Source organism: Vespa mandarinia, chromosome 19 (genome assembly GCF_050613455.1).
Source record: "Vespa mandarinia isolate Hongniang chromosome 19, ASM5061345v1, whole genome shotgun sequence".
NCBI classification, from domain to species: domain Eukaryota; kingdom Metazoa; phylum Arthropoda; class Insecta; order Hymenoptera; family Vespidae; genus Vespa; species Vespa mandarinia.
Genome location: NC_140828.1, coordinates 3,947,878 through 3,970,578, shown reverse-complemented (window position 1 = coordinate 3,970,578; position 22,701 = coordinate 3,947,878). Strand labels below are relative to the sequence as shown.

At 30.9% G+C, this 22,701-nt stretch overlaps 6 protein-coding genes and 1 pseudogene across 14 annotated transcripts; 3 read left to right on the top strand and 4 right to left on the bottom strand.

The window, feature by feature from the left end:
* Positions 1–134: 134 nt before the first annotated feature.
* On the bottom strand, positions 135–4,141 carry Hsc70-3 (heat shock protein 70 cognate 3). The gene is made up of 6 exons (XM_035886811.2): positions 4,017–4,141; positions 3,202–3,357; positions 2,638–3,058; positions 2,177–2,542; positions 1,628–2,031; positions 135–1,529 (listed from the first exon to the last, which is right to left on the bottom strand). The coding sequence occupies exons 2-6, from the start codon at positions 3,330–3,332 to the stop codon at positions 869–871; spliced, it is 1,983 nt and encodes a 660-aa protein (XP_035742704.1). The 5' UTR covers positions 3,333–3,357; positions 4,017–4,141; the 3' UTR covers positions 135–868.
* Positions 4,142–4,742: 601 nt separating this feature from the next.
* Positions 4,743–6,769, bottom strand: Pbgs (Porphobilinogen synthase). 2 transcript variants are annotated; one of them, XM_085662833.1, is made up of 5 exons: positions 6,327–6,414; positions 5,905–6,052; positions 5,619–5,838; positions 5,283–5,515; positions 4,743–5,200 (listed from the first exon to the last, which is right to left on the bottom strand). In XM_085662833.1, exons 2-5 carry the CDS (start codon positions 6,016–6,018, stop codon positions 4,913–4,915), a joined length of 855 nt encoding a protein of 284 aa, XP_085518959.1. In that variant the 5' UTR covers positions 6,019–6,052; positions 6,327–6,414; the 3' UTR covers positions 4,743–4,912. The 2 variants fall into 2 exon arrangements, with proteins under 2 accessions (XP_085518959.1, XP_085518958.1); XM_085662832.1 differs by having other exon boundaries at positions 4,744–5,200; positions 6,406–6,769.
* Positions 6,770–7,284: 515 nt separating this feature from the next.
* Positions 7,285–9,596, bottom strand: LOC118450849 (protein SLC31A2). Of its 2 annotated transcripts, none has more exons than XM_035886845.2 (4): positions 8,973–9,596; positions 8,654–8,864; positions 8,288–8,514; positions 7,285–8,224 (listed from the first exon to the last, which is right to left on the bottom strand). In XM_035886845.2, exons 1-4 carry the CDS (start codon positions 9,043–9,045, stop codon positions 8,121–8,123), a joined length of 615 nt encoding a protein of 204 aa, XP_035742738.1. In that variant the 5' UTR covers positions 9,046–9,596; the 3' UTR covers positions 7,285–8,120. The 2 variants fall into 2 exon arrangements, with proteins under 2 accessions (XP_035742738.1, XP_035742740.1); XM_035886847.2 differs by having other exon boundaries at positions 7,301–8,224; positions 8,654–8,910; positions 8,973–9,586.
* A 310-nt stretch (positions 9,597–9,906) lies between these two features.
* On the top strand, positions 9,907–14,331 carry LOC118450848 (casein kinase II subunit beta). Of its 4 annotated transcripts, none has more exons than XM_035886840.2 (5): positions 9,907–10,153; positions 13,013–13,088; positions 13,500–13,602; positions 13,693–14,074; positions 14,212–14,331. In XM_035886840.2, the coding sequence occupies exons 1-5, from the start codon at positions 10,137–10,139 to the stop codon at positions 14,318–14,320; spliced, it is 687 nt and encodes a 228-aa protein (XP_035742733.1). In that variant the 5' UTR covers positions 9,907–10,136; the 3' UTR covers positions 14,321–14,331. The 4 variants fall into 4 exon arrangements, with proteins under 4 accessions (XP_035742733.1, XP_035742732.1, XP_035742735.1 ...); XM_035886839.2 differs by lacking the exon at positions 9,907–10,153 and adding an exon at positions 12,149–12,425 and having other exon boundaries at positions 13,690–14,074; XM_035886842.2 differs by lacking the exon at positions 9,907–10,153 and adding an exon at positions 12,153–12,631 and having other exon boundaries at positions 13,690–14,074.
* LOC146872397 (casein kinase II subunit beta-like) lies at positions 10,195–11,774 on the top strand (annotated as a pseudogene). The gene is made up of 5 exons (XR_014983290.1): positions 10,195–10,199; positions 10,356–10,366; positions 10,431–10,543; positions 10,616–10,990; positions 11,050–11,774. The product of XR_014983290.1 is annotated as a casein kinase II subunit beta-like (transcript).
* A 229-nt stretch (positions 14,332–14,560) lies between the features above and the next one.
* On the top strand, positions 14,561–20,367 carry Mps1 (dual specificity protein kinase monopolar spindle 1). Of its 3 annotated transcripts, XR_014983316.1 has the most exons (9): positions 14,561–15,935; positions 16,037–16,164; positions 16,237–17,443; positions 17,536–18,306; positions 18,388–18,548; positions 18,643–18,854; positions 18,995–19,384; positions 19,536–19,949; positions 20,226–20,367. XR_014983316.1 is itself a non-coding variant. In XM_085662830.1 (7 exons), the coding sequence occupies exons 3-7, from the start codon at positions 16,275–16,277 to the stop codon at positions 19,427–19,429; spliced, it is 2,748 nt and encodes a 915-aa protein (XP_085518956.1). In that variant the 5' UTR covers positions 14,561–15,935; positions 16,037–16,164; positions 16,237–16,274. The 3 variants fall into 3 exon arrangements, 2 of the variants coding, with proteins under 2 accessions (XP_085518956.1, XP_085518957.1); XM_085662830.1 differs by lacking the exons at positions 19,536–19,949; positions 20,226–20,367 and having other exon boundaries at positions 18,995–19,429; XM_085662831.1 differs by lacking the exons at positions 19,536–19,949; positions 20,226–20,367 and having other exon boundaries at positions 16,037–16,172; positions 18,995–19,429.
* Positions 20,368–20,407: 40 nt separating this feature from the next.
* LOC118450837 (nucleolar complex protein 4 homolog B) lies at positions 20,408–22,694 on the bottom strand. Its single transcript, XM_035886816.2, has 6 exons — positions 22,371–22,694; positions 22,106–22,208; positions 21,615–22,028; positions 21,471–21,518; positions 21,026–21,389; positions 20,408–20,912 (listed from the first exon to the last, which is right to left on the bottom strand). The coding sequence occupies exons 1-6, from the start codon at positions 22,506–22,508 to the stop codon at positions 20,408–20,410; spliced, it is 1,572 nt and encodes a 523-aa protein (XP_035742709.1). The 5' UTR covers positions 22,509–22,694.
* Positions 22,695–22,701: the final 7 nt, after the last annotated feature.

Here is a 22,701-nt window from a genome sequence, read left to right as displayed (position 1 = left end):
GTATTTTGGAAGATAAATAGATAGATGAAAAAGTAAAAAAATTATAAAAAATCAATTCCTTGTCCATGCATTCTCTCTTATTTAGGGATAAATAAATTGTCGAAAATGATGAAAGTAATTATTTTCCTCGTCGGTTGTTTTTACGCGTCGAGCAAAGTTTAAGTTTTATTGAAAAAATGTATTTATTTATGTAGTTTAGTACATATATGGTATTAATACATGACGCGCTCTCACACCTGCACATTACCTGTATTGTACACAGTACTATAATTCTGGTTGCTTTTTCTTTTTCCTTCTTTTCCTCCTCTCTCTCTCTCTCTCTCGCTCGCTCGCTCTCTCTCTCTCTCTCTCTCTCTCGCTCTCTTGGATATATAATTACAAATTGTAAACATCTTTAAACTCAATCATACTCACATACATACTGTTGCATATTCGAAACACATCAGTTATACAATTGGCTTATAGATTACACTTAAGAACAAACATATAAAACAATTAAAATAAATTAACAATACGTGGAGTCTTATCTAAGAACTTTTTAAGTAAGTTCTCCATTAGTTGTATCAATTACTTTTTTCCTTTGTCTTTCTTTCTTCCTTGATTAGAGAAGATGGAGAAGCATTATTGCTCCTTGTAAGAAATATGTATGATAGAGAGTCAATTAATATATCGATTTATGATAGATCACTGTGTGTGTATGGTGTAGTGTGTAAGACTTTGAAACTCTTCAACTTGTCTCCGATATTCATCCATCATGAAGACATTATCATCTGACACATATTAGTAGGTCCTTGATGTATTCCTCATATAGAAAGTGGATTATTTCAGTCTAAATAAGAACGAAGACGCTTCGCCGACTCTTGAACGGTTATAGTTCGTCTTTTAAATCATCATCATCTTCACCTGTAGTTGGCGGTACACCAACACCACCAGCACCTTGATACAATTTAGCTATAATTGGTTGTACTATGTCCGATAATTCCTTCTTTTGTTTCTTATATTCTTCCGGATCCGTGTCCTGATTATCTTCTAACCATTTGATCTTTTCGTCGATCGCTTCTTCCATCTTCGCTTTGTCCGAATCGGTGACTTTAGAACCAAGTTTTTCTTTATCGGCTAGTTGATTTTTCAACGAATATGCATAAGATTCGAGTTCGTTACGAGCCTCTACTCTTTCCTTTAATTTCTTATCATCATCCGCAAATTTCTCAGCATCTTTGATCATTCTCTCAATATCATCGGGCGTTAATCGATTTTGATCATTGGTAATAATTATTTTTTCTCGATTTCCAGTGCCCTTGTCCTCCGCGGAAACTTGAAGAATACCATTGGCATCGATTTCAAATGTAACTTCTATTTGAGGTATTCCACGGGGAGCCGGCGGAATTCCAGTTAAATCAAATTTCCCAAGAAGATGGTTGTCTTTGGTCATTGGTCGTTCGCCTTCGTATACTTGAATCGTAACAGTATGTTGGTTGTCCGACGCAGTTGAGAAAATTTGTGATTTTTTCGTAGGGATGACAGTATTCCTGAAAAAAATGAAAAAATAATAGATTAATATAACGTATCGATTTGATATATAATAATCTCTTCGAACTTAACGTACTAAAATCAGTAATAAGTATACCTTGGAATGAGCTTGGTCATTACACCTCCTACAGTCTCAATACCCATTGTAAGCGGATTAACATCTAAAAGTACGATCGCATCTGTATCTTGTTCGCCCGAAAGAACACCAGCTTGAACGGCAGCACCATATGCGACAGCTTCATCAGGATTAATACCCCTTGAGGGTTCTTTACCTCCAAAGAATTCTTTTACTAATTGTTGTACTTTTGGAATCCTGGTTGATCCTCCGACAAGAACAATTTCATGTACATCTTTTTTACTCATATCAGAATCTTCCAATACTTTTTGTACAGGTTTAAGAGTACTACGAAAGAGATCCATATTAAGCTCTTCAAATTTAGCACGTGTTAAAGTTTCTGAGAAATCTTCGCCCTCGAAGAATGATTCGATTTCTATTCTCACCTAATAATACAATATAGATAATGAGAAAAATAAATACATATTATATATCATATTATACAATAGATTAGTAGCATAAAAAACGAATATTATTAAGATTAACAGAAACGATAATAATATAATTGTAGTATAAAAACCACATACGTACTTGATGACTCGCGCTGAGTACTCTCTTGGCTTTTTCAACTTCACGGCGAAGTTTCTGGACTGCTCTGTTATCCTTTCGAATGTCCTTACCCTTTTTCTTCTTATATAATTTGATAAAGTGATCCATAACTCGCTGATCGAAATCTTCACCCCCCAAGTGAGTGTCACCGTTAGTAGCAACAACTTCAAAGACACCATTGTCAATGGTGAGCAAACTAACGTCAAAAGTACCGCCTCCCAAGTCAAATACCAAAACATTCTTTTCTCCATCTTTCTTATCCAAACCGTAAGCTATAGCAGCAGCCGTTGGTTCATTAATAATCCTCATTACATTGAGCCCAGAAATAGTACCTGCATCCTTTGTAGCCTGCAATATAACAAAGGAAAATTTACAGAAATATAAATAATTTATGTAGAGTACTCGTATAATATTCGTTCTGTTAATAATTTTGTTATTCCTACTTGTCTTTGTGCGTCATTAAAATATGCAGGAACAGTTACAACAGCATGGGTAACTTTTTTGCCCAAATATGCTTCTGCCGTCTCCTTCATTTTACCCAAAACCATAGCAGAGATTTCTTCCGGTGTAAATATTTTTTTTCCCTGATTAGTTTGAACTTCTATATGCGGTTTGTTATTCTTTTCAATAACTTTAAATGGGAAAAATTTAACATCGTTCTGCACCGTGGTGTCCGTCCATTCACGCCCAATTAAACGTTTTGCATCGAAAATTGTATTTTCAGGATTTGTAGTCAATTGATTTTTTGCTGCATCCCCAATCAATCGTTCCCCGTCACCAGTAAACGCTACATACGAGGGAGTAATTCTATTTCCCTGATCATTGGCAATAATTTCAACGCGTCCATTTTTATATACCCCAACGCTAAAAATATTATTTATTATTAATAATGACCCTTTCATTATTATTTTATACAATTTTTTTTTATAAATGTACTATTGATGTATTATTTATCAATGCTTTTTTTTATTGATTAATTAAAATCTATTATTCATATTCGTACTAACCAAGAGTATGTGGTACCTAAATCAATCCCTATCACTGTCCCAATATCTTCTTTTTTATCTTTCTTTTCCTCCTTAGCAAGTGCAAGGGCTGTAACTAGCCCTAGCAATAGTAGAGCTTTTGCTCCTTTCATTTTTTAAGAGTTTACTTGATGTTTTCTGGGGATTAAATGAAAATTATAATTGATTATTTTTTACATTTTATCTCTTCACTTTTTTTGTCCATAAAAAGATATAAGATAAATAAGAAATGGTTAATTTAAATACTATTGTAAGAATTAATCAATAATTTAACATATTCTTTGATTAATATATGAAATAAATGTGTACAAAATTTGAAATTGTATTTGGCATCTGCTTGTTTAATATAAAAGATAAAAAATATGTACTTTAATACACTGATTGGTTAAAAAAGAAAGTGACATTGGAAGAAATGTTCATTGAGCAGATAAAATTAAAATACGATAAGATTTTGAAAATTTTGTTGAAATTACGAAAATTGTACGCATACCTACATACATGAGTGAGTGTGTGTGTGTGTGTACGTTAAGAAACGTAATTAGCATTAATATTTAAACGTAAGAAACATTAATATTTACACGAATATAAAAAAAAATAGCAAAAGTACATCAGAATTATTCTTTAAATAAGTACATAGATATATTCCAGACAGAATGTAATAGCGATACGTGGCACAATAAAGGAAAGATTTTGTCTTAAAATAACGCGAATCAAAATATAGTTTCGTTGAAAGGAAAGTATTTCATTTTAACGAGAATAAACAAAAATTACTTATTGTTAAAAAAATGATTATATACCAATTAAATAATAAGTATTATTCTTCTTCACCGAAAGTAGAATTCAGGTAGTCCCTCAGCAAAGCAAACTTCTCAAAAGCAATTCGGAATCTGACTGACTACAGACTGAAATCAGCGCCTTGATATTAACGGTGAGATTTCGTCGTGGCTCACACCGATTGGTTACAATTGGTACGATACAAGAGAATAAAGTAAAGCTATTTGTTCTCGTCTATAGAGTTGGCCAACGTTTATAGGCCCACGTCATCACAGGATTTTAATTCCAGAAAATTCGGACGAAACGTAGACGTGTTTTATCATTTTATATTCCGATGGTAAACCTTTATAGAATTGCATCTAATCATTTTCATGTAATAATATAACAATTAAAATATATCATTATCATCTGTAATGGAGAATCTAAATTCTGACAAAAGAAAATTTTTAAAATATAAAAAAATCGAGCATCGATTCAAGTGACATACATAGAAATTTTCCAATTTAAATATACTGATTAATTGCTTTATTTAAACTTTGATATTTCTTATTGTATTTCTAATATAATACGTGTCGTTAATTGAATTATAAATTAAGTAGAATAATGGTATATATTAATACATGTAATGAAAATTGCCATAAATTACCATAACCTAAATATAACGTAAGTATATCTCAAGATAGGCAAAATTGTATTAATAAAAATGCGATGTAATATTCTTATTATTTCAACTGATCATTACAATTTATTTTCAGATATTAACCCTATAGAATATTTGTTTGTACAATCATTTACTTATTACTAACAATATAGTGTTTAATTATTTTCTTTTTTACAGTAATTGCATAATGAAGTGATTAAAATACATCAACTTCATAATCACCATCATTGACATCGTTATAAAAAAATTTTCAAATTATTAATATTTGCTTTTTGGCATTAACATATCTAAAATTAATGGAGTAAAATATGTTATGATGCAGTCTGCTCCTGCTCGTCTCATAGATAGTAAAACTTCATTTAGCACATTTTCCAAGTTAATCGCACCATTTTGTGCGCCATGATATAGCATTGCATATTCTCCTGAGACTTGATAAACAAACATAGGATACTCTGGGTGTGCATCTTTTGTGTGCCTAATTACATCTAAATAAGGTAATCCTGGTTTGACCATAATCATATCCGCTCCTTCTGCGATATCTCTAGCCTTTTAAAAGAAAAAAGTTATTAATGTTAAGTTAAAATAACGATATAAAACACTATAATATAAACGATAAGATAAAACTTACGGCAGCTCTAGCTGCTAATCCATTACTACCTGGTGGTAATTGGTAACATTTACGATTACCAAATTTTGGGGCTGACTGAGATGCATCTCTGAAAGGTCCATAAAATCCTGATGCAAATTTAACTGCGTACGATAATACAGCAACTTTATTTGCTAGTCCAGCCACAACTAATTGCTTTTTTATTGCACCTACTCGACCGTCCATCATATCGGATGGAGCAACTATTTGGGCACCTGTTGTTTTGTGTTAAAACAAATAATAATAACGATGAGATATAATAAATAAATATTTATTTATTCAAATTCTATGGTGTTATATTTAAAGAAAAAATCAAACCAGCTTTTGCGTATGCGACTGCAATTTCAGAAATACGTTTAATGCTTGCACCGTTATCAATGGTCCCATCATCATTTAAAATACCACAATGACCATGAATCGTATAAGGACACAAACATACGTCGCATGCTACTACTAAATTTGGAAACCATTGCCTTATCAATGGTATCACCTGAACTATAGGATTTTCCTTGCTATCGGCATTAAAGCCAACATGATCCTACATGAATAAATATATATCGATATGATTGTTGGAGATAAATAAACAGAAATCTAAAGTATTTACTTTTACTAAATTTTTTGAGACGCCAAATAATAATATAGATTGCAATCCTTTTGATATTAATGGCTGTAAATCCTCGTGTAATCGATTAATACCATAACGATATACACCAGGCATACTACTAATTGGTTCTTTGTCATTTTTATTGTCGCTAGAAAAAGAAAAAAGAAACAAAAGAATGTATAGTACACAAAATGAATTTGAAATCCTTTTATTTTTATCTATAATAAATTTATTACTAATCAATAATTTCTTGTAGTAACACTTTTAATGACTAAAGAGTATATCTCTTTAGATAAAGAGTATATATCTTTTTGTTGAAAGAAATATTATGTAACAAATTATAATTGAACGATAATATTTTAATTATCTTATATGATCGACTATATCAAAAGAGGAATATATACAAATATTATAAGACTTACATAGAACTAAAACCACATTAAATATAAATAAACATTTTCATTAGTTATAAAAACCAACAGGTTAAGTAGGAATACTTACGATACAAAGATAGGATACATGAGATTATTTGCAGTAATTTCTACGTTTGGAGATTGCCATAGTCTTAAAACGGGATGAAAAATGCCACTATGAAGCATATGTTTAGGATTCACTTCTGACATATTTTGTATCTATTATAATTTTTTTATCACTCTAAATGTCCAAAATTCCAACATTCGACACCTGCGAGATTTATCCTGTTTCATGCTGGTCTTGATGTGCTGGTTTTGACGTACTGGTCTTGATGAGTTCGTTTCGCATAATATAAACAATATTAAACATTTAAGTATTATGTAAATATTCTCTCTAGAATGAAATATCACGATTCAGTCAGTAATATCATCGCAAAAGTTACGCTTTCTAAATAGGAGCTAATGATAGTAGTATAGTTTTTCGAATAAAGCGCGCAAACAGTACTTCCAAAGTAGACTCACTAGATGGCAAAGCTTGTATTGTTAACCTACATTTTTTTCGTATATACAACATACACGCGACACACACATAAATGTATATTAATTACATTGATGCATAGGGTGCATAGGGTGCATGGAGTTAATATTAAATAGAAATTTTTCTTTTATTTTAAACACATCATTTTACAAGATATATTCATTCAATAACGTAAATTAATTTAATTTCAACCCTTTTACAAAATAATAGAAACATAAGAAATGATATATCAAAGGACTCAAATAATTAAATAGATATACTAAAGATAATAGTGTCAAGTGACTGGTAAAATGCTTCGTATCCAAATTTTTAAATCATTAACAATTTCTTATTCTGAAATTGATAATACTTACGATTATTATATACTAATTTAAACAATGCACAGTTTATATCTAATCCTGTATATATAGTATGAATGACTTAAACATTGCATAGCTATTAAAGCACGATGATTATAAAATAATTACAATTTAAAGTTTTCTTAGATAAAAATTTCAAACTAACTATATGTGATATAAATAATGTAAAAAAACAAAGACGCAAACGATTTTGACAGTTAAGGTCAAACATCAAGTCTTCTACTTATATTACGAAAAGTAAACATTGGCACTCTCGCTGTTTTCATGCAGGTAATAATTAATACTTACGATTATTTTATGTTTATTTAAACAATATAATATAATGCATGGTACGATGTTACGTCAGTATAATATATTATTATGTAAAATATAAATGATATCATTTTTGTTTAAACATTATATGTTAATGCACCTTGAATGTAGTTTTACTGGAAATTGATAAATGGAAATTAATATAAATTAAGACCTCCAGAAGCAGCAAACTACACGTGATGATATCTGGACAATTGATATTAGTTTTGGTGTAATTTAGATTTGCATATCTTGTAAAGTATTATTTTTACGTTTCTACACATTCCAATCTTCAGTTTTTGATCTAACAGTTTGTATGCGATTAATTTGCCTTTCCTTTTCCTACTTTCTTACATGATATACATTAGGCTGTAAGTAACACAGAACTAATGGTTGTTTAACGTAGGGCATTATAAAAGTAATTAATTGTTGTTTTGTTTGTTTTCAATGATTTTATTTTTTATTCATTTTATTGTACTTTCTCTTGTTCTTGATTGTAGCCACAAACACATATCTGTAAAAATGATGATGGGAATTGTGAAAAGTATAAATTGTTCTTTCAATTGAATTTTACATTTGAGATTAATTCCAATCGAGTCAAGGAAACATATCTTTTCAGACATCTCTAGGTGTATGAATCTCTGCCGTTGCTTCTAATACTAATTGTTCCGCAATAACAGAGACAGCAGACTCGCGTCTTTCTTGGTTAAGAATAGCATCTATAAATATCATAAGTAGAAAGATTTTAATTTATTATGGTACAAGAGCGATTAATAAGTTACCTAAGCATTCCTTGTCGCATTTAATGATCTTTTGTCTTTTTCGAAATTGACTCATATTTAATTCTATCAAGGCAGGACCAAATATCCAGTATCCCAAGGAACCTCCGATAGCAAGGGCAATACTAATATATACGTTATATGTCATAATTGCCATCATAAGTATGTAACCAAGCGTGGTATGAATAGACCAATGAAGTACTTGTAATATCCATTTTCCGCAGCTTGTACTGATAATAAATAATCATTTTAATCATGAGCTTACGTTTTCTTACATAATATTTTGATTTTTTTGTTATTCTTATATTATGTTTTTCCTGGATTGGTAAAATATATTTCATGAATTACTTATCATCATTGTACAAATACCAATTCATAGAAGAGAAAGAAGCAAAGGATCTTGGTGTCATTTTAGATAACAAAGAAGAATTCTCTGAAGATCTAGAAATAGGTTTTGGTTTAAATATCGCAATTTGGTCCAATTTAATCTGGGATATTTTCATGGCCTCGTATAATATTGCAAGACTAATTAGACCTATACAAGTAGATACAAAAGCACATGTAGTGGAAACATTGTATCCTGGAAACAAGAATGTACCCAGGTCTTTTCCGAACCACATATGCATCTAGAAAAATATTTAGAATATGACGTGCAATCAATTGTAAATAATGTTAAATTTATATTTACCATAACTGCTTGTAGTATCTTCTAAAGGTAAAAGTACATTTCTATATTTATGCACTGGTATGATAAGAGACATGTATAGATAGTTGATTGCTCATTCTTAAATTTACCTAGCTTTACCCAAAAGACCATTGTTCATTTAATTGTACTGTATTTGTAAGTAATTATAACATTTTTCTTATGTTTATTATGTTTATTATGTTTATTAATGCTTAAAAAAGTTAACAATGGGGAATATCAATAAGCTTTCCATTAAATTGAAGATAAAATTAATGTTTCTATCTTTAAGTTTATTATTAATACTATTTTAAAATAGAAACATTAAAACGGACATTTACAGGTTAGACGTCTATCTCCAAAAATCACGTACGTCCGTACCTGCATACGTGTGTGGGTGTGTATGTTTGTATAATAAATTGTAAGATTAATTATTTTTTTATGCTATTTTAAAAATTAACGATGAGAGCCACGTAATGTTATGTAAATCGTTAGAATTTAAAGCAATCCAACGTTTGTTTTTCTTCATAAAAAAAAAACTCGAATAATTTCAATTAGAATAAAAATTAACCACATTTCATCTAAGAACATATAATTGAATTATTTGACGAAAAATAGAAAAAGGGAAGAGAATGGTTGAAAGATGAAAAAATTTAAGGTAGACAAGAACTCCATCTATGTCACTTCGACAAATATACGTGTTACTAATCAAAGCGCTAAAAGGTTGTTTATTTCTAGCTTTGGGCCCTTCGGTCCTACGAAGCTTTGTTTCAAAATAATATGTTACTTGAAAATCAAATCAGTTAATGAATTAACGATGATCATGCCAGTATACATAGGTGAACCTGTGGAGAGACTTTGATGTCGAATATTTTTTTTACAAAAAGGCAAAACTTCATATTCTCTCCTTGATTTTCATTCATTTTTAATTGTCAAACGAGCATTAAGCACGAATGCTCGCATATGGACGTATATATGAATTCTTTATAGTGAGTTTATGTATACGCGCACATGCGTATGTAACATGACGATGGCGACGGCGGTGGTGGTGTTATTCTTCGAGTTCAAAAAATGAATAAAGAATATTTTTCTTCAATGTTTTCCTTTACAGAGAAATGAGCAGTTCCAAGGAGATATCTTATATATCATGGTTTTGTGCCGTCAAAGGAAATGAGTTTTTTTGTTAGGTAAGTCAAGTGTCTATCTGCCTCTGTTTGTCCTTCTGTCAATGAGGTTAGAGTGATAAATATTTTCTTTTCATTTCTGACTATGACAAATGTTATGTCGTTATATATTACTACGACCTATAGATATATTTTAATATTTGAGTATAGAAATTATTATTCTCTTGTGTTTTCATATTTTAATAATAGTATTATTCTTATTTAGAACTATATTGTGTAATATTAAGATCATTATTAGAATTTCATACAGGTTATATATATATTTAATAGATTGTTTTAGATGGTTACATTAAAGATAAATTTAATTTAACAGGATTAAGCGAACAAGTACAGTACTACCAACAAGCACTAGATTTGATTCTAAATATCGAGCCTTGAAAGTGAATCAGTAATGTTATGATCCTTGCATTAATTAGAAATACGTTATCGTATACTAATTCTGACACCATTGTTTTTCATTTATAGCATATTATAATACAGAGACAATCAAATATGATTATCATAGAGGCTGCTAGAGTGATCTATGGCACACGTTACATTCTTACAAATCGAAGAATTGCTCAAATTTGATTGAAAATCGAATCAAGCGAATGATTTTTTATATTGCGTGTATATTGCGAATCTCAGTCAATATTACCTCCAGGTCTGAGCGATATTCCGGGCAAAGGATGGGTTAAGATTTATTGTTCTAAATATATGAATATCTATAAATCTAAAAGTTCTAGACATCATTATATCGATGGTGCATATTTTGGTACACATATATTTTTTTCCACATATCCTTTTGATGGTTGATCCAGAGTACCGGCTAAAGGGCATAGCAAATCAATTTGTACCTAGGTAATTCATATTACTTAATAATATTTCTACTATTACATAACTGTTTCTAATATTTATAGATTATATGGCTTTAAAATTCTTTCACTGGCATATTAGATAGAGCAACAATCCGTATCAATCTTTAAAACGCTATTGCGAACTCTTTCGAAAGACAAGAATGAGAAATTCTGAAAGTACTTTGACATCTCTAATTCTGAATTAACTCTAAATCATTTTTTATTAGATATAAATAAAATATTTTTTACATTTCTATTGACGTCTCTGATTTACGTCTCTATGCCAAATGCTATGATTCGATATATTTTTTATTATCTTATAAGTAAACTTTCCAAAGTTCTTTGAGCCTATTTGTAAAAAGCTTAGTGTTTTGAACACTAAAATTGGGAAGGGGGGAGAAAGAGAGAATGAGACAATAATGCAATTTGTCAATGTATCTATTTTCTACGATGAGAGGAATTTTTATATAGATTTAAATGATAATTTCCGTTTATAAGAAAATTAGCTTTATATAAGAGAGAAGGGATAAAACATACTTAGAATAATTGCTAAATTATAAAAAGAAAGATAAGAAATATGAATAGGATATAATTGTCTGTATGAGTCTTATTGTATAATTATAATTGCTGTCAAGTAGTTCCTATGTATGACCTTTGTATGAAGATTTACCATTAGTTGAAAAGTGTTATTAGTCTTGATATCATATCAAGTAAATTATATTGAAGAATTATTTGTTAGTCATACGTAAATTTTATTTTTAAATAAATAAAACAATGAAATATAATAATCAAGGTTTTTTTGTGTGTATGACTAATTGAAAAATTAGAATGAAATGAATAAAAATATATATGATAAAGATTATAAAATTCAAGAATTGTGTATTATACATTGTAAATACAATAGTTCCTTTTTACACTTTTGAAAATCTCTGTATTAGTTCAGTTTCATATTATAAAAAATTTACATATACAAAAGAAATATATTAAATATATTTTTTGTATGTTTTCAACATTCTTTATATTTTATTATTTTGTGATCGTACGAGATAAATGAATTTTGGTATTGCTTCTAGTATAAATGTAGATTTGACATTTGTTGTAAAAAAAGTTGCACCAATTGGTACTTGAGATTATATTAGTCCAAAAGTTCTAATGGATAACAGTGGAAACGGATATTCTCTCCTAATGACTATGTTAAATATAAGGTTGGTATTAAGGAAGAAATTAGGAAACGATAAGAGCGCCATCTACATCGTTTCGACGAGCAAGCGTGGCTAATCAAAGCACCAAAAGGTAAGCCGTAAGGGCTGTTTATTTTTGGGTTTACATTGGGCCGCTCGGTCCTACAAGGCTTTTTTCGAGTAATGTGCTTCCTGGCCGTGTCGGATCGTACGTCGTACTTGAAAATCAGTTGACGAAGCAGCGATGACCACGCCAATGTAGGTGAAGCCGCGGAGAGGCCGTAATGTCGGGCATCTTGCTTAGTAAAACCCAAAACTCCATTGCTCCCCTTGCACTCATTCGTTCGCGTCTTTCTAACCAATTGCCAAACGGGCACTAAGCACAAACGTAATACACATACGTATATACGTATGTATATACATCTACACATTTAGGCACGTGCACACATTGCATACATACATATGTACGTATATATATATATATATAATTATTCGTTCATATCGATGCACGTGTATTGGTGCATATGTATCTGCCTATTATACAACTCTCTCTCTCTCTCTTTCTCTCTCTCTCTCTCTCTCTCTCTCTCTTTCTTTCTCCCTCTCCCTCTCTGTCTCTTTACAGTTACACGTAACGTATGCGCGTGCGCGCACCCCCACACACGCGGGCGCGCAAGCGCGCATACGTATGTACAAAGATACGATTCGCGATTCTTGCGCACACGCATGTTCACGCATTACACACGCGCTCTCTGTACTTCATCAACGCGGCGGTGGCGGCGGTGGCAGTTTTTTAGCACAGAAAATTAATAAAGAATATTTTTCTTCAATTTTTTCGTTCACAGAAAAATGAGCAGTTCCGAGGAGGTATCTTGGATATCGTGGTTTTGTGGCCTCAGAGGAAATGAGTTTTTCTGTGAGGTAAGTCAAGTATCTGTTTGCCTCTATTCATCTTCATAATTAGTTATTCTTTATCAATCTGTCAATGAAGTAATAAAGCTTTAGCCAAACAGAAATATATTCTTATTATTTTTAGCATCGTAGTTGTCATAATTTAACATGGTCATGAGTAAGAATAATAGATATTTTCTTCTATTTGTAACGCAATGAAAAGTGTAACATTACGATAAATTATTATGACCTACAGATGTCTGAAATATTATTTCATATTTCTTTTTGTATCTATAGTATTATAATAATATCTATAGTATTATAATATAGTATTATAATAAATAAATAGTATTATTCTTATTAGTAAACATATTGTGTAATATTTCGATTATCATTAGGATTTCATACTAGTTTATGCAGATATTTAATTAATTGTTTCAGGTCGATGAAGATTATATTCAGGATAAATTTAATTTAACAGGATTGAACGAACAAGTGCCACACTACAGACAAGCACTAGATATGATATTAGATCTCGAGCCTCGTAGGTGAACCCGTTGTGCTAAGTTCCTTGCATTACTTCTAAGTACATTATTGTGCATTAGTTCTGATAACTGCTTTTTATTTATAGTAGATGACGATTTAGATGACAATCCAAACCAATCAGATCTGATTGAACAGGCTGCAGAAATGCTTTATGGTCTCATTCATGCACGTTACATTCTTACAAATCGAGGAATTGCTCAAATGATTGAAAAGTATCAAGCTGGTGATTTTGGCCATTGTCCGCGTGTATATTGCGAGTCCCAACCAATGTTACCTCTGGGTCTTAGTGATGTTCCTGGTGAAGCTATGGTCAAGAGTTATTGCCCTAAATGTATGGATGTCTATACACCTAAAAGTTCTAGGCATCATCATACCGATGGTGCATATTTTGGTACAGGATTTCCACACATGCTTTTTATGGTTCATCCCGAGTACAGACCGAAACGCGCAGCAAATCAATTTGTACCTAGGTGATTCATATTGTTTAATAATATATCTATTATTATGTGAAATAACCAATATAATTCACTGGATATGACATTTGTAATAACTAGTGTTTATTCCAATTGTTCATTAAAATATGAATAACAGTTTGTACTGTTTACAGGTTATATGGCTTTAAAATTCATCCATTGGCATATCAAATGCAGCAACAATCTGCATCGACCTTCAAAGCACCATTACGAGCTCTTAATTATAATAATGGGAAACGCTAAGAGTACTTTGACATACTTTAGACCATTTTTCATTACTCATAATGCAATTCCTAATTTCGTCCCTGCGATTTAAATAAAATATTATTTTTTATATCTCTCTTCATACGTCTATGCAAAATGCTATGATGCAGGCTGTTTCTTAATTTTTTGAACCATAGAATACAGAAACCTCCCAAAGCTTTCCGAGTCTATCTATAAGAAAGTGTTTATACACTGTAACGGGGGCAGGGGAGAGAGAGAGAGAGAGAGAGAGAGAGAATGAGAGAATGAGAATAAGAGAGTGAAAGAAAGAGAGAATGAGAATAGAGCAATCTGTCAATCTATCAATCTTGCGATACAATGGGAGGATTTTGACATTTACATTTCAATTTAAGTGACAATTTACGTTTATGAAAATCATATTTATATGCGAGAAAAGGGATAAAACATACTTAGGATAATTGCTAGATTATAAGGAAGATAAAAAATATGGATAGGATGTAATTATCCGTATGAGTCCCATTGTGTAACTATGACTGCTGCCAAGTAGTTCCTATGTATGACCTTATAAAGGTCGACTATTACTTGAGGAGCATTGTTGGCATCAATATCACATCGAGTAAATGCATAAAAGAATTATTTGTTAGTCATACTTTCATTTAATTTTCGAATAAATAAAACAATGAAATATAATGAAGATTTCTTTGTTTCTACGAATAATTAAGAAAATATGATAGGGAAAGAGAGATATCGAATAAAGATGTGTATGATAGAATATGAAAACAAAGATTGTTATATATTTATATTATATAGGGTTTTTTTTACACTTTCAAAATTACTCTACTAATTTCATTACAAATAACGTGTGTAGATGAAAAGAAGACATTAGATATGCATATCTTTGAACTTATGATTTCAAGTATGGTATTTGGAATGATTTTGAAATTCAATATTCAAATATTTTAAATGCTTAAGCGTAGTTTATTTTGTAATAAAGTGGGTTTAATTAAAATTCAACAAATTTTAATGTATGTGCATAAAATGTTGCATAATTTTTCAAAATTATAGAAAATCAGATTGAAGAAAAATTAAAATAAAGTACGATTTGTTTATCTACGGACATAACATTTTTTCGGAAGTTTGCGTAATACATAAAAAAGAGATAGATAATCGTATTGTTTAAAAATGCATTATAGTCTAGTGCTCTTTTGAATTTTTAATTTATGGTCCTATGAATTGAGAGATTATAGTAGGAAAACAATCTTAAATTGATAATGTTTCTATCCATGTGCCATCTAACGGAGAATAAGTATGTGCGTTATATTTTATTGATAGATTATTAAAATGTAATAACTCGATTAATTTTTATTGACCTTATTATAAGAAATTAAAAAAAAAATTGGACGTTTTTCATATAAATAAAAGAAAAGAAAATGAAAAGATCTAATGGTATTCATAGCGCCCTAACATCAACCAATCAGAATGTTTCTTGAGGATTTAAATTTTGATGACGTATAAAGCAATAACCGGTAGAAAGTAAATGAAACAGTTTGTATTTGAAAATCCAAAATATGGATATTATATGGTATTTAGAATTAATTACAATGTACCATTTGAGATAATAACTTATTCCGATGTAAATATTCATTTGTAATTGTATTTTATTTGTGTCGTACTTTGATTTTTCTTTTTTATCAAGGCAACAGAGAGAAAATTGACATTTCTTTGATGCTACAGGAGGAAAATTGACAAGTGCGCGTATGATGGTGTTTCTAAATGAACAAAAGCAGATTATTCTATCATTTCTTTTTGCTCGGTCTTTTCCCAGAAATATTGCTATTTTATTAGTTTCGTGAGATCAATCGGTAGAGTTGTTAAGTATCTAATTTATCGTATTCATACATTTACAATATTATTTAAGTTTTCATATTTTTTAGATTGCAAATCACTCAAAAATATTCTTGCAAAGTTTTAAATGATGGAAGATCATCATTCTGCTAGATCAAGTTTTGGTGCTGGTGGATTGCATGCACGTCCAAAGTTTCAACCAGTTCGTGTGAAAGCTTTATTGCATTTTTGTGAAAGTGACGACGAAGAAAATGAAGAAAATATAATTAATATAGAAAATAAAACAGACTATGATGATGTTGGAGCATTATCTTTAAATGATTCTATTCAAGATGTATGTTGCAACGATTCGTCATTGAAACATATATCACATTCTGAAAGTATCGAAGGGAAATCGAAAGAAGAACATGCCGGTGTTTTATTGAACTCTTCTTTCAAAGAATATTTACAAAGCAATAATGATAATAAAGCAAATAGTAGTATTAGGTCATCGGTGGAAATGGATACTATTGTATACAATAATGTTAATAGAACTGATGAAGACGAACAAGAAAAGAATCAGAAAGTAATATCTTTTAAAAATACTTGCATAGAAAATATTAAAGACAGTGATCTTTTGGATACGGTGCAGCATGGAAATTCTTTATTTCATGATGCTACCCAAAATGAGGGAAATGCTAATTTAGGATTGAAATTGTATCAAGAAAATGTGTTAGCCTTAAAAGAATATGAAAATATTCCATTAAATATCTATGTTGAACGTATGGAACAGAAACAAGGAAATCTGATTATGGAAGAAGATATACATAAAGAAAGGCTTGATCATAAAAGTGAAAATAAATCTTTTAAGGATACAGAAAGCGGTATTGGACATGTTTCCTTTATACCATCTAATGACAAAAATACATTGCGAGATATAAACCGTGCAGTTACAAATCAATCAAAGTCAAAATTTCTTATGGACGAGAAGTATTTAAACTCAGAAAATCTTTGTTCAGAGATACCATCTATTTCTGATACTGGATCATCCATTTATTCTGTTTTAACAGCTACTCCCTTAAAACACACAAATCTCCATTCAATAGAATCAAATTCATGTATTTTGCAAAACAAATTACAAAATGAAGTTCTAACAGATGCAGCTCAAACTCCATCAACAATTCTTTCGACATGGTCGCAGAATAATGCAAGACAAATGCCGCTCCACAGTAGAGGTTTATCCACTGTCGAATCTACACCGACTTCTACCAATTCCATTTTTATACAAGGAATAAGAAAAATGGATGATATGCCTAGGTTATTAAAAGAAATTTAGCCTTAATAAATAACGAGGATGGTACGTTTATCTTTAATATTTCTTTTCTTTCTCTTTTTTTTTATTTTTTCAGATATTTTTATCAACGAGGAAAACGTATGAGACAACCCCTAGGAATTACTATGAGTTCCGATCAATCTGATTCTGTTAATAACTTCTGTATTTTTTCGGCAAATTCTAAAGTCCGAACATTACACAATAAGCAATTGTCAAGAGTAGAAGAAACTGAAACTGATAATAATATATTTGATACACCATCCGGAGAGAATAAATCAGGGAGAAATTCTGTAATTAAAGAAAATATAGAGCAATTAGAGAATAAATTTATGCAGTTGGATGTTGGTGGTGGCTCTGCCGAACAGTCGGAATCTGTTAAAAATCTTAAATTAATGGAAATAGGAAAGAATGATGAAAGGATAAAGAATGCGATAGAAGAAAATGTATTTGTTTCCGATAAACATGGTATATCCATCTCTAAAGCGGAATTAATGAATTCGGAAGAACAAAATGTCATTTCTAATGAGAGAGAAGTAGAAGAGAATATAAAAGAAGTTGTAGATAAAATATCGAACGTGCAGGTTTCAATACCGTCAAATCCCTCCAACTCAATGGAAAGATATAAAAGGATAATGATAAAAAATAAAGAATATTTAATTCTGGGTACTTTAGGACGTGGTATGAGCGGAGAAGTTCTACGAGTACAAGATTTGACATCGTCCGAATTACGAGCTATCAAATGCGTAAATTTGAGCCGTATGGATAAGGATTCAGCTCAAGGATGTTTAGAAGAAATTTCTATGCTACATAAACTGCAGGCCTCATGTATAGTCAGGATGTTTGATTAGTATGATTGATTTTACTAAATATGATTATTTATGAAACATATATATTTAATACGACGTTAAAATAAACTTCATTTTTATAGTGAGATCAAATACCCTTTAGTCTATGTAGTAATGGAGATGGGTGATACAGATCTTAGTCGTTTATTGAAACTGACATCACAGGAGAAACAACTTCCATTAACAATGATTCTTTACTATTGGACGGAAATGTTGACAGCTGTTAAGCATATACACGACAATGGTAGAGAAAATTTAATTTATTATAAAATCTATATAGATTCATTATATCTGCAATATGAGAAGAAGAAAATAATGACAAAGAGTTTTGTTTTCAGGAGTCATACATTCAGATTTAAAACCAGCTAATTTTTTATTAGTACGTGGTCGTCTAAAATTAATAGATTTTGGTATTGCTTCTAGTATGAATGCAGATATGACCTCTGTTGTAAAAAATTGTCCAATTGGTACTTTAAATTATATTAGTCCAGAAGCTCTAATGGATATTGGTGGAAACGGAGATTCTCCTAATCACAATGTTAAATATAAAGTTGGTATTATGTATTTGTACTGAGAAAATAATTGTTAATATATATATATATATATATATATATATGATGGTATAGAATCCTTTTATATATGTGTGTGTTGTGTGCTGTGTGTATACATATTTTTAATTGTATTGTATAGATAAGTTACAAATCGGATGTGTGGTCACTAGGATGTATTTTATATGGTCTTGTGTATGGACAAACTCCATTTCATCACATACGTCCTCAGTGGGCTAAAGTGAATGCAATAACGAATCCGAATCCAAAGATAGCTTTTCCAACGTCTATACTTTTGGTTGATAAAACAGAAAAATTCGAACCACCTCTCATTTTAATCGATGTGATGCGTAAATGCCTTCAACACAATCCTAAAGTTAGACCTACAGTGGCAGAACTCTTGCAGATACAATATATACCTGCCAGACAGGATGCTAAAGCTATGTTATCTATTCCTCCTGAGATTCCTCCAAATATTTTAGTAAAGATAAAGCATGCGTTAACTGAAGAAGAATGGAGAAAACTGATACAGGTTTATGATTTTTACATTATTCTGATAGTTTATATGCACATGTAGATAGATGTTTTCATAAAAATAATACTCTGTTCTATTATCTTTTGACTATATTATCACTATCCTGTATTATATAGTACTATTTTACTAAAATTAATTTTTTTTGTAGGTGTTGGAAAAGAAATCCTAATAAAAAAATAATAGCATTGATGTTGTATGCCAATCATCATAATTCATGTACATAGAATATAATTGTTATATATATATATATATATATATATATATATATATATATGTATGTATGTATGTATATATATATAGAGAGAGAAAAAGAGAGAGAGAGAGAGAAAGAGAGAGAGAGAGATACATAACAAAATGATAAATAATTCGTCTAGCGCCATAAGACGAATGTATCAAACGATAAAATGATCATTTAAATGTAATATAATGAGAGAAGCATCAAAATGCCTGTGTAATACATACGTAAATATTTGGCATTGATATAAAATAATTACAATAGTAAATGATAAATTAACCTGCATCTATGGCATATTCATTAAAGAAATAATTATATATTGCAAGAGTAAGGAGAATACTATTAAAATAAATATCTTTTTATTATTTCACACTCGTGTGTACAAATGACTTGCTATGACGAAAGTGATTATTCCAATCATCGCGATAGTCCGTAGATAATTAATAATAATTGTTAGATCAATATGTATAGCTTAAGATTGTGATTGCATATGACACGTTGTAAATCAATTGGTTTAAAAACGATTTTAACAAAGATTATATTTAACAGATATAAAGTTAAATATTACCAACACACATACACGCCACTTTTTCTTTTCCACAGATACGAGGTAAAAAACGAAAACGAATGTCTTAATTTATTATGATTCTTTTCTAATACTTATCCTTTGCAACATACCGCATCACACTCTTACGACGATTTCGCACGGCGATCTTGACGATCTCGCACGTATATGTATTGCATTATTGACGACGTGCTCCATTGATAGTCTTGATAATGCATGATCAATGTATGGATGTAAGTTGCCAGTATTGTAACAGACGGTCACCTTTCGGTAATGCCATAGAATCTGGGCGTTCGAACGTTAACATAATATCTTTCACTTTGTTTCTTAATTCCCGATCAAACATGTGCCCTCCCGTACGTTGAAGTGCAGATGCCATATCATATTCGACAGAGGGAAGCGGCTCGCGTATAAAACGTGCTGCTGTAGCAATACTTGGTAAGATATGCCATTGAAGAGCTTTGATTTCCCAAAGGCTACTAAGGAGCGCATTACTGAGCAACGGATCTCGTTCTTCCATGAGAAATGGGTCACCGTTTCCTGTACCTTCCTCGGATATTAATTCCCCACCTTGAGGATGATCTATAAGTCTCTTTAAACCTGGATGTCTTAAGAGGAGATTACCCACAAACAATAAAATAATAAGAATATCTTCGGGTGGCGCAACCAACGTTAAACGTGCAAGACGCTTCGCAAATGCTGCCACTAATGCTTCCGGTAGGTGTCTGAAACAGAAAAAAAAAAATTGTATAAGGATCTTTTTCAAAACGAGACATTTGTTTTTCTTTAAACGCACTTTTTACAATAAATTTTTTTTTCATACTTATACATTACTTACGTCGAACTGAGGAAAAGATCAGACAAATAAAATAATCGAGCCTTATATTTTGTATGAAAAATTTCTGGCTCAAACATCGAGTAAAGTTTAGTAAAAATGTTTGGATATTCCAAATTGTGCTTTGTAACCAGTAAAAATACACCCTGTAAGGCAAGTAATCCGATACATCCATCTGCATCCAAAGAATCCATAAGGAAGTCTGTTAATAATATAGGCTTTTCAAGATGCGGCATAACTCTTTCCAAAAGCACTATTAACAATTGTTTATGCAGTTGAGGCGTTAATTCCCAATGCATCACGCACGCCCATACTTTGTTAAGCGAACGTCTTACACTGGCTTGATCCCACGTGAAGCTATTAATTACTGGTAAACATAAATGAATATATTAGGTGTGTTTTATTTATTTAAATTTGTACGTTATTAAAATCTATTATATAATTTTACCTCCATTTGATTCACACAACAATTGTTTATTTTCACAGATTTCATTCTCTGAAAAAAGGAGAAAACTAGTTTCAGGAGAAAATAATATATACATATATACATACATATATGATTTATATTTTTTGTCATTCAAAATATTCTTACCATCTGTGTCTTTAGGCAGTGGCAGTTTATCTATAAGCTCAAGTAAATTCTTAATGTAAATTTCACGTGGTTGTCTCTTTGGAGTAAGAGACGGTAGACATTTCCATGTATAATAAAGTGCGTCCGAATATCCAGCTATCTCTTGAAATCTATTTATTAGATTAATATTGTCTTTCTCCGGGGAAAGTAAAGACATAAGAATAGGTTTCAAACGGTGCAGTGGTAAGTAATATCCCAAATTCCCAGTTGGTTCAAGCGGTGTTTTACCTTCTTGAGCTAATAATTTTAATGCCGTAGTAAGGGCCTGCAATTGAATGGTTGGACGAGATTTCTCCATAGATAAAAGAATTTTCTCCCAGACCTCTTCATAACAATTGCGCAACCAATTGATGTAACGTCTTTCCGGACTAGGTTCTAACAAAAAATAAAAATCTTATAAATAAAGACATAGAAAAAGAATAAGGCAATTTGAGTCATAGTTTCAACCCTACCTGAGATTGTAAGAGTAATTGTTTGTTCTACAAACATATCACCACGTTTAAGCACTTCCACAAATATTGTTTCTATAGTCAATAAACAAGAGAATGATGATTCCTAATGAAAATAAGATGTATATAAGTTTTCCTATAACCTTAAGAAAAATATTACAGTGCAATCAAACAGAATCGATTAGTTAGATAGAGAGAAAGAAAGAGAGAGAGAGAAAGAGAGAGAGAGAGAGAGAGAGAGAGAAAGAAAGGGAGAGAAACATCTTACATCCCACTGGCTAATTATGTCGACGAGATTATTGGCATATTTTCGTGAAGAAAGAAATTCTTGAGCTTTCTGTCTAAATGTTCTTGTCGACATTTTCTGCATAGAAGAAGCACCAGGAAGATCCAATGCATCCGCCATCCTTCTATACGACAGATTTGTGGTTAATGGCAGAGGTCAGAGCGTTGAAACCTTCGTGGTCAGAAGAACCACTCTTTTATCCTTTATTGTCACGTGTTAAGTAACATATACGCGAAATATTTCAAAATTAAGACTCGCCTAATAAAATGGCGTGTTCGCTTTTACCGACGGAGAAAATGAAATCGAGATAGGC

Bases quoted from the DNA above. Each gene is read 5' to 3' on its own strand.
- Hsc70-3 (XM_035886811.2), bottom strand. From the start codon at position 3,332: ATGAAAGGAGCAAAAGCTCTACTATTGCTAGGGCTAGTTACAGCCCTT. The intron at 2,543-2,637 runs GTAGGAATAACA...GTTATATTGCAG, and splicing joins TTAATGACGCACAAAGACAA to GCTACAAAGGATGCAGGTAC. The intron at 1,530-1,627 runs GTATACTTATTA...CATTTTTTTCAG, and splicing joins ATGACCAAGCTCATTCCAAG to GAATACTGTCATCCCTACGA.
- Pbgs (XM_085662832.1), bottom strand. From the start codon at position 6,527: ATGTCAGAAGTGAATCCTAAACATATGCTTCATAGTGGCATTTTTCAT. The intron at 5,516-5,618 runs GTTTGATTTTTT...ACAAAACAACAG, and splicing joins AGTCGCATACGCAAAAGCTG to GTGCCCAAATAGTTGCTCCA. The intron at 5,201-5,282 runs GTAAGTTTTATC...TTCTTTTAAAAG, and splicing joins GATTAGCAGCTAGAGCTGCC to GCTAGAGATATCGCAGAAGG.
- LOC118450849 (XM_035886845.2), bottom strand. From the start codon at position 9,045: ATGTCTCTTATCATACCAGTGCATAAATATAGAAATGTACTTTTACCT. The intron at 8,515-8,653 runs GTATTTGTACAA...ATTTATTATCAG, and splicing joins TCTTTCTCTTCTATGAATTG to TACAAGCTGCGGAAAATGGA. The intron at 8,225-8,287 runs GTAACTTATTAA...TGATATTTATAG, and splicing joins ATGCGACAAGGAATGCTTAG to ATGCTATTCTTAACCAAGAA.
- LOC118450848 (XM_035886840.2), top strand. The intron at 13,603-13,692 runs GTAGGTGAACCC...TATTTATAGTAG, and splicing joins GATATTAGATCTCGAGCCTC to ATGACGATTTAGATGACAAT. The intron at 14,075-14,211 runs GTGATTCATATT...TACTGTTTACAG, and splicing joins GCAAATCAATTTGTACCTAG to GTTATATGGCTTTAAAATTC.
- Mps1 (XM_085662830.1), top strand. From the start codon at position 16,275: ATGATGGAAGATCATCATTCTGCTAGATCAAGTTTTGGTGCTGGTGGA. The intron at 17,444-17,535 runs GTTATTAAAAGA...TTATTTTTTCAG, and splicing joins AAAATGGATGATATGCCTAG to ATATTTTTATCAACGAGGAA. The intron at 18,549-18,642 runs GTAGAGAAAATT...TTTTGTTTTCAG, and splicing joins TAAGCATATACACGACAATG to GAGTCATACATTCAGATTTA.
- LOC118450837 (XM_035886816.2), bottom strand. From the start codon at position 22,508: ATGGCGGATGCATTGGATCTTCCTGGTGCTTCTTCTATGCAGAAAATG. The intron at 22,029-22,105 runs GTAGGGTTGAAA...ATTTTTTGTTAG, and splicing joins AATTACTCTTACAATCTCAG to AACCTAGTCCGGAAAGACGT. The intron at 21,390-21,470 runs GTAAAATTATAT...TATGTTTACCAG, and splicing joins GTTGTGTGAATCAAATGGAG to TAATTAATAGCTTCACGTGG.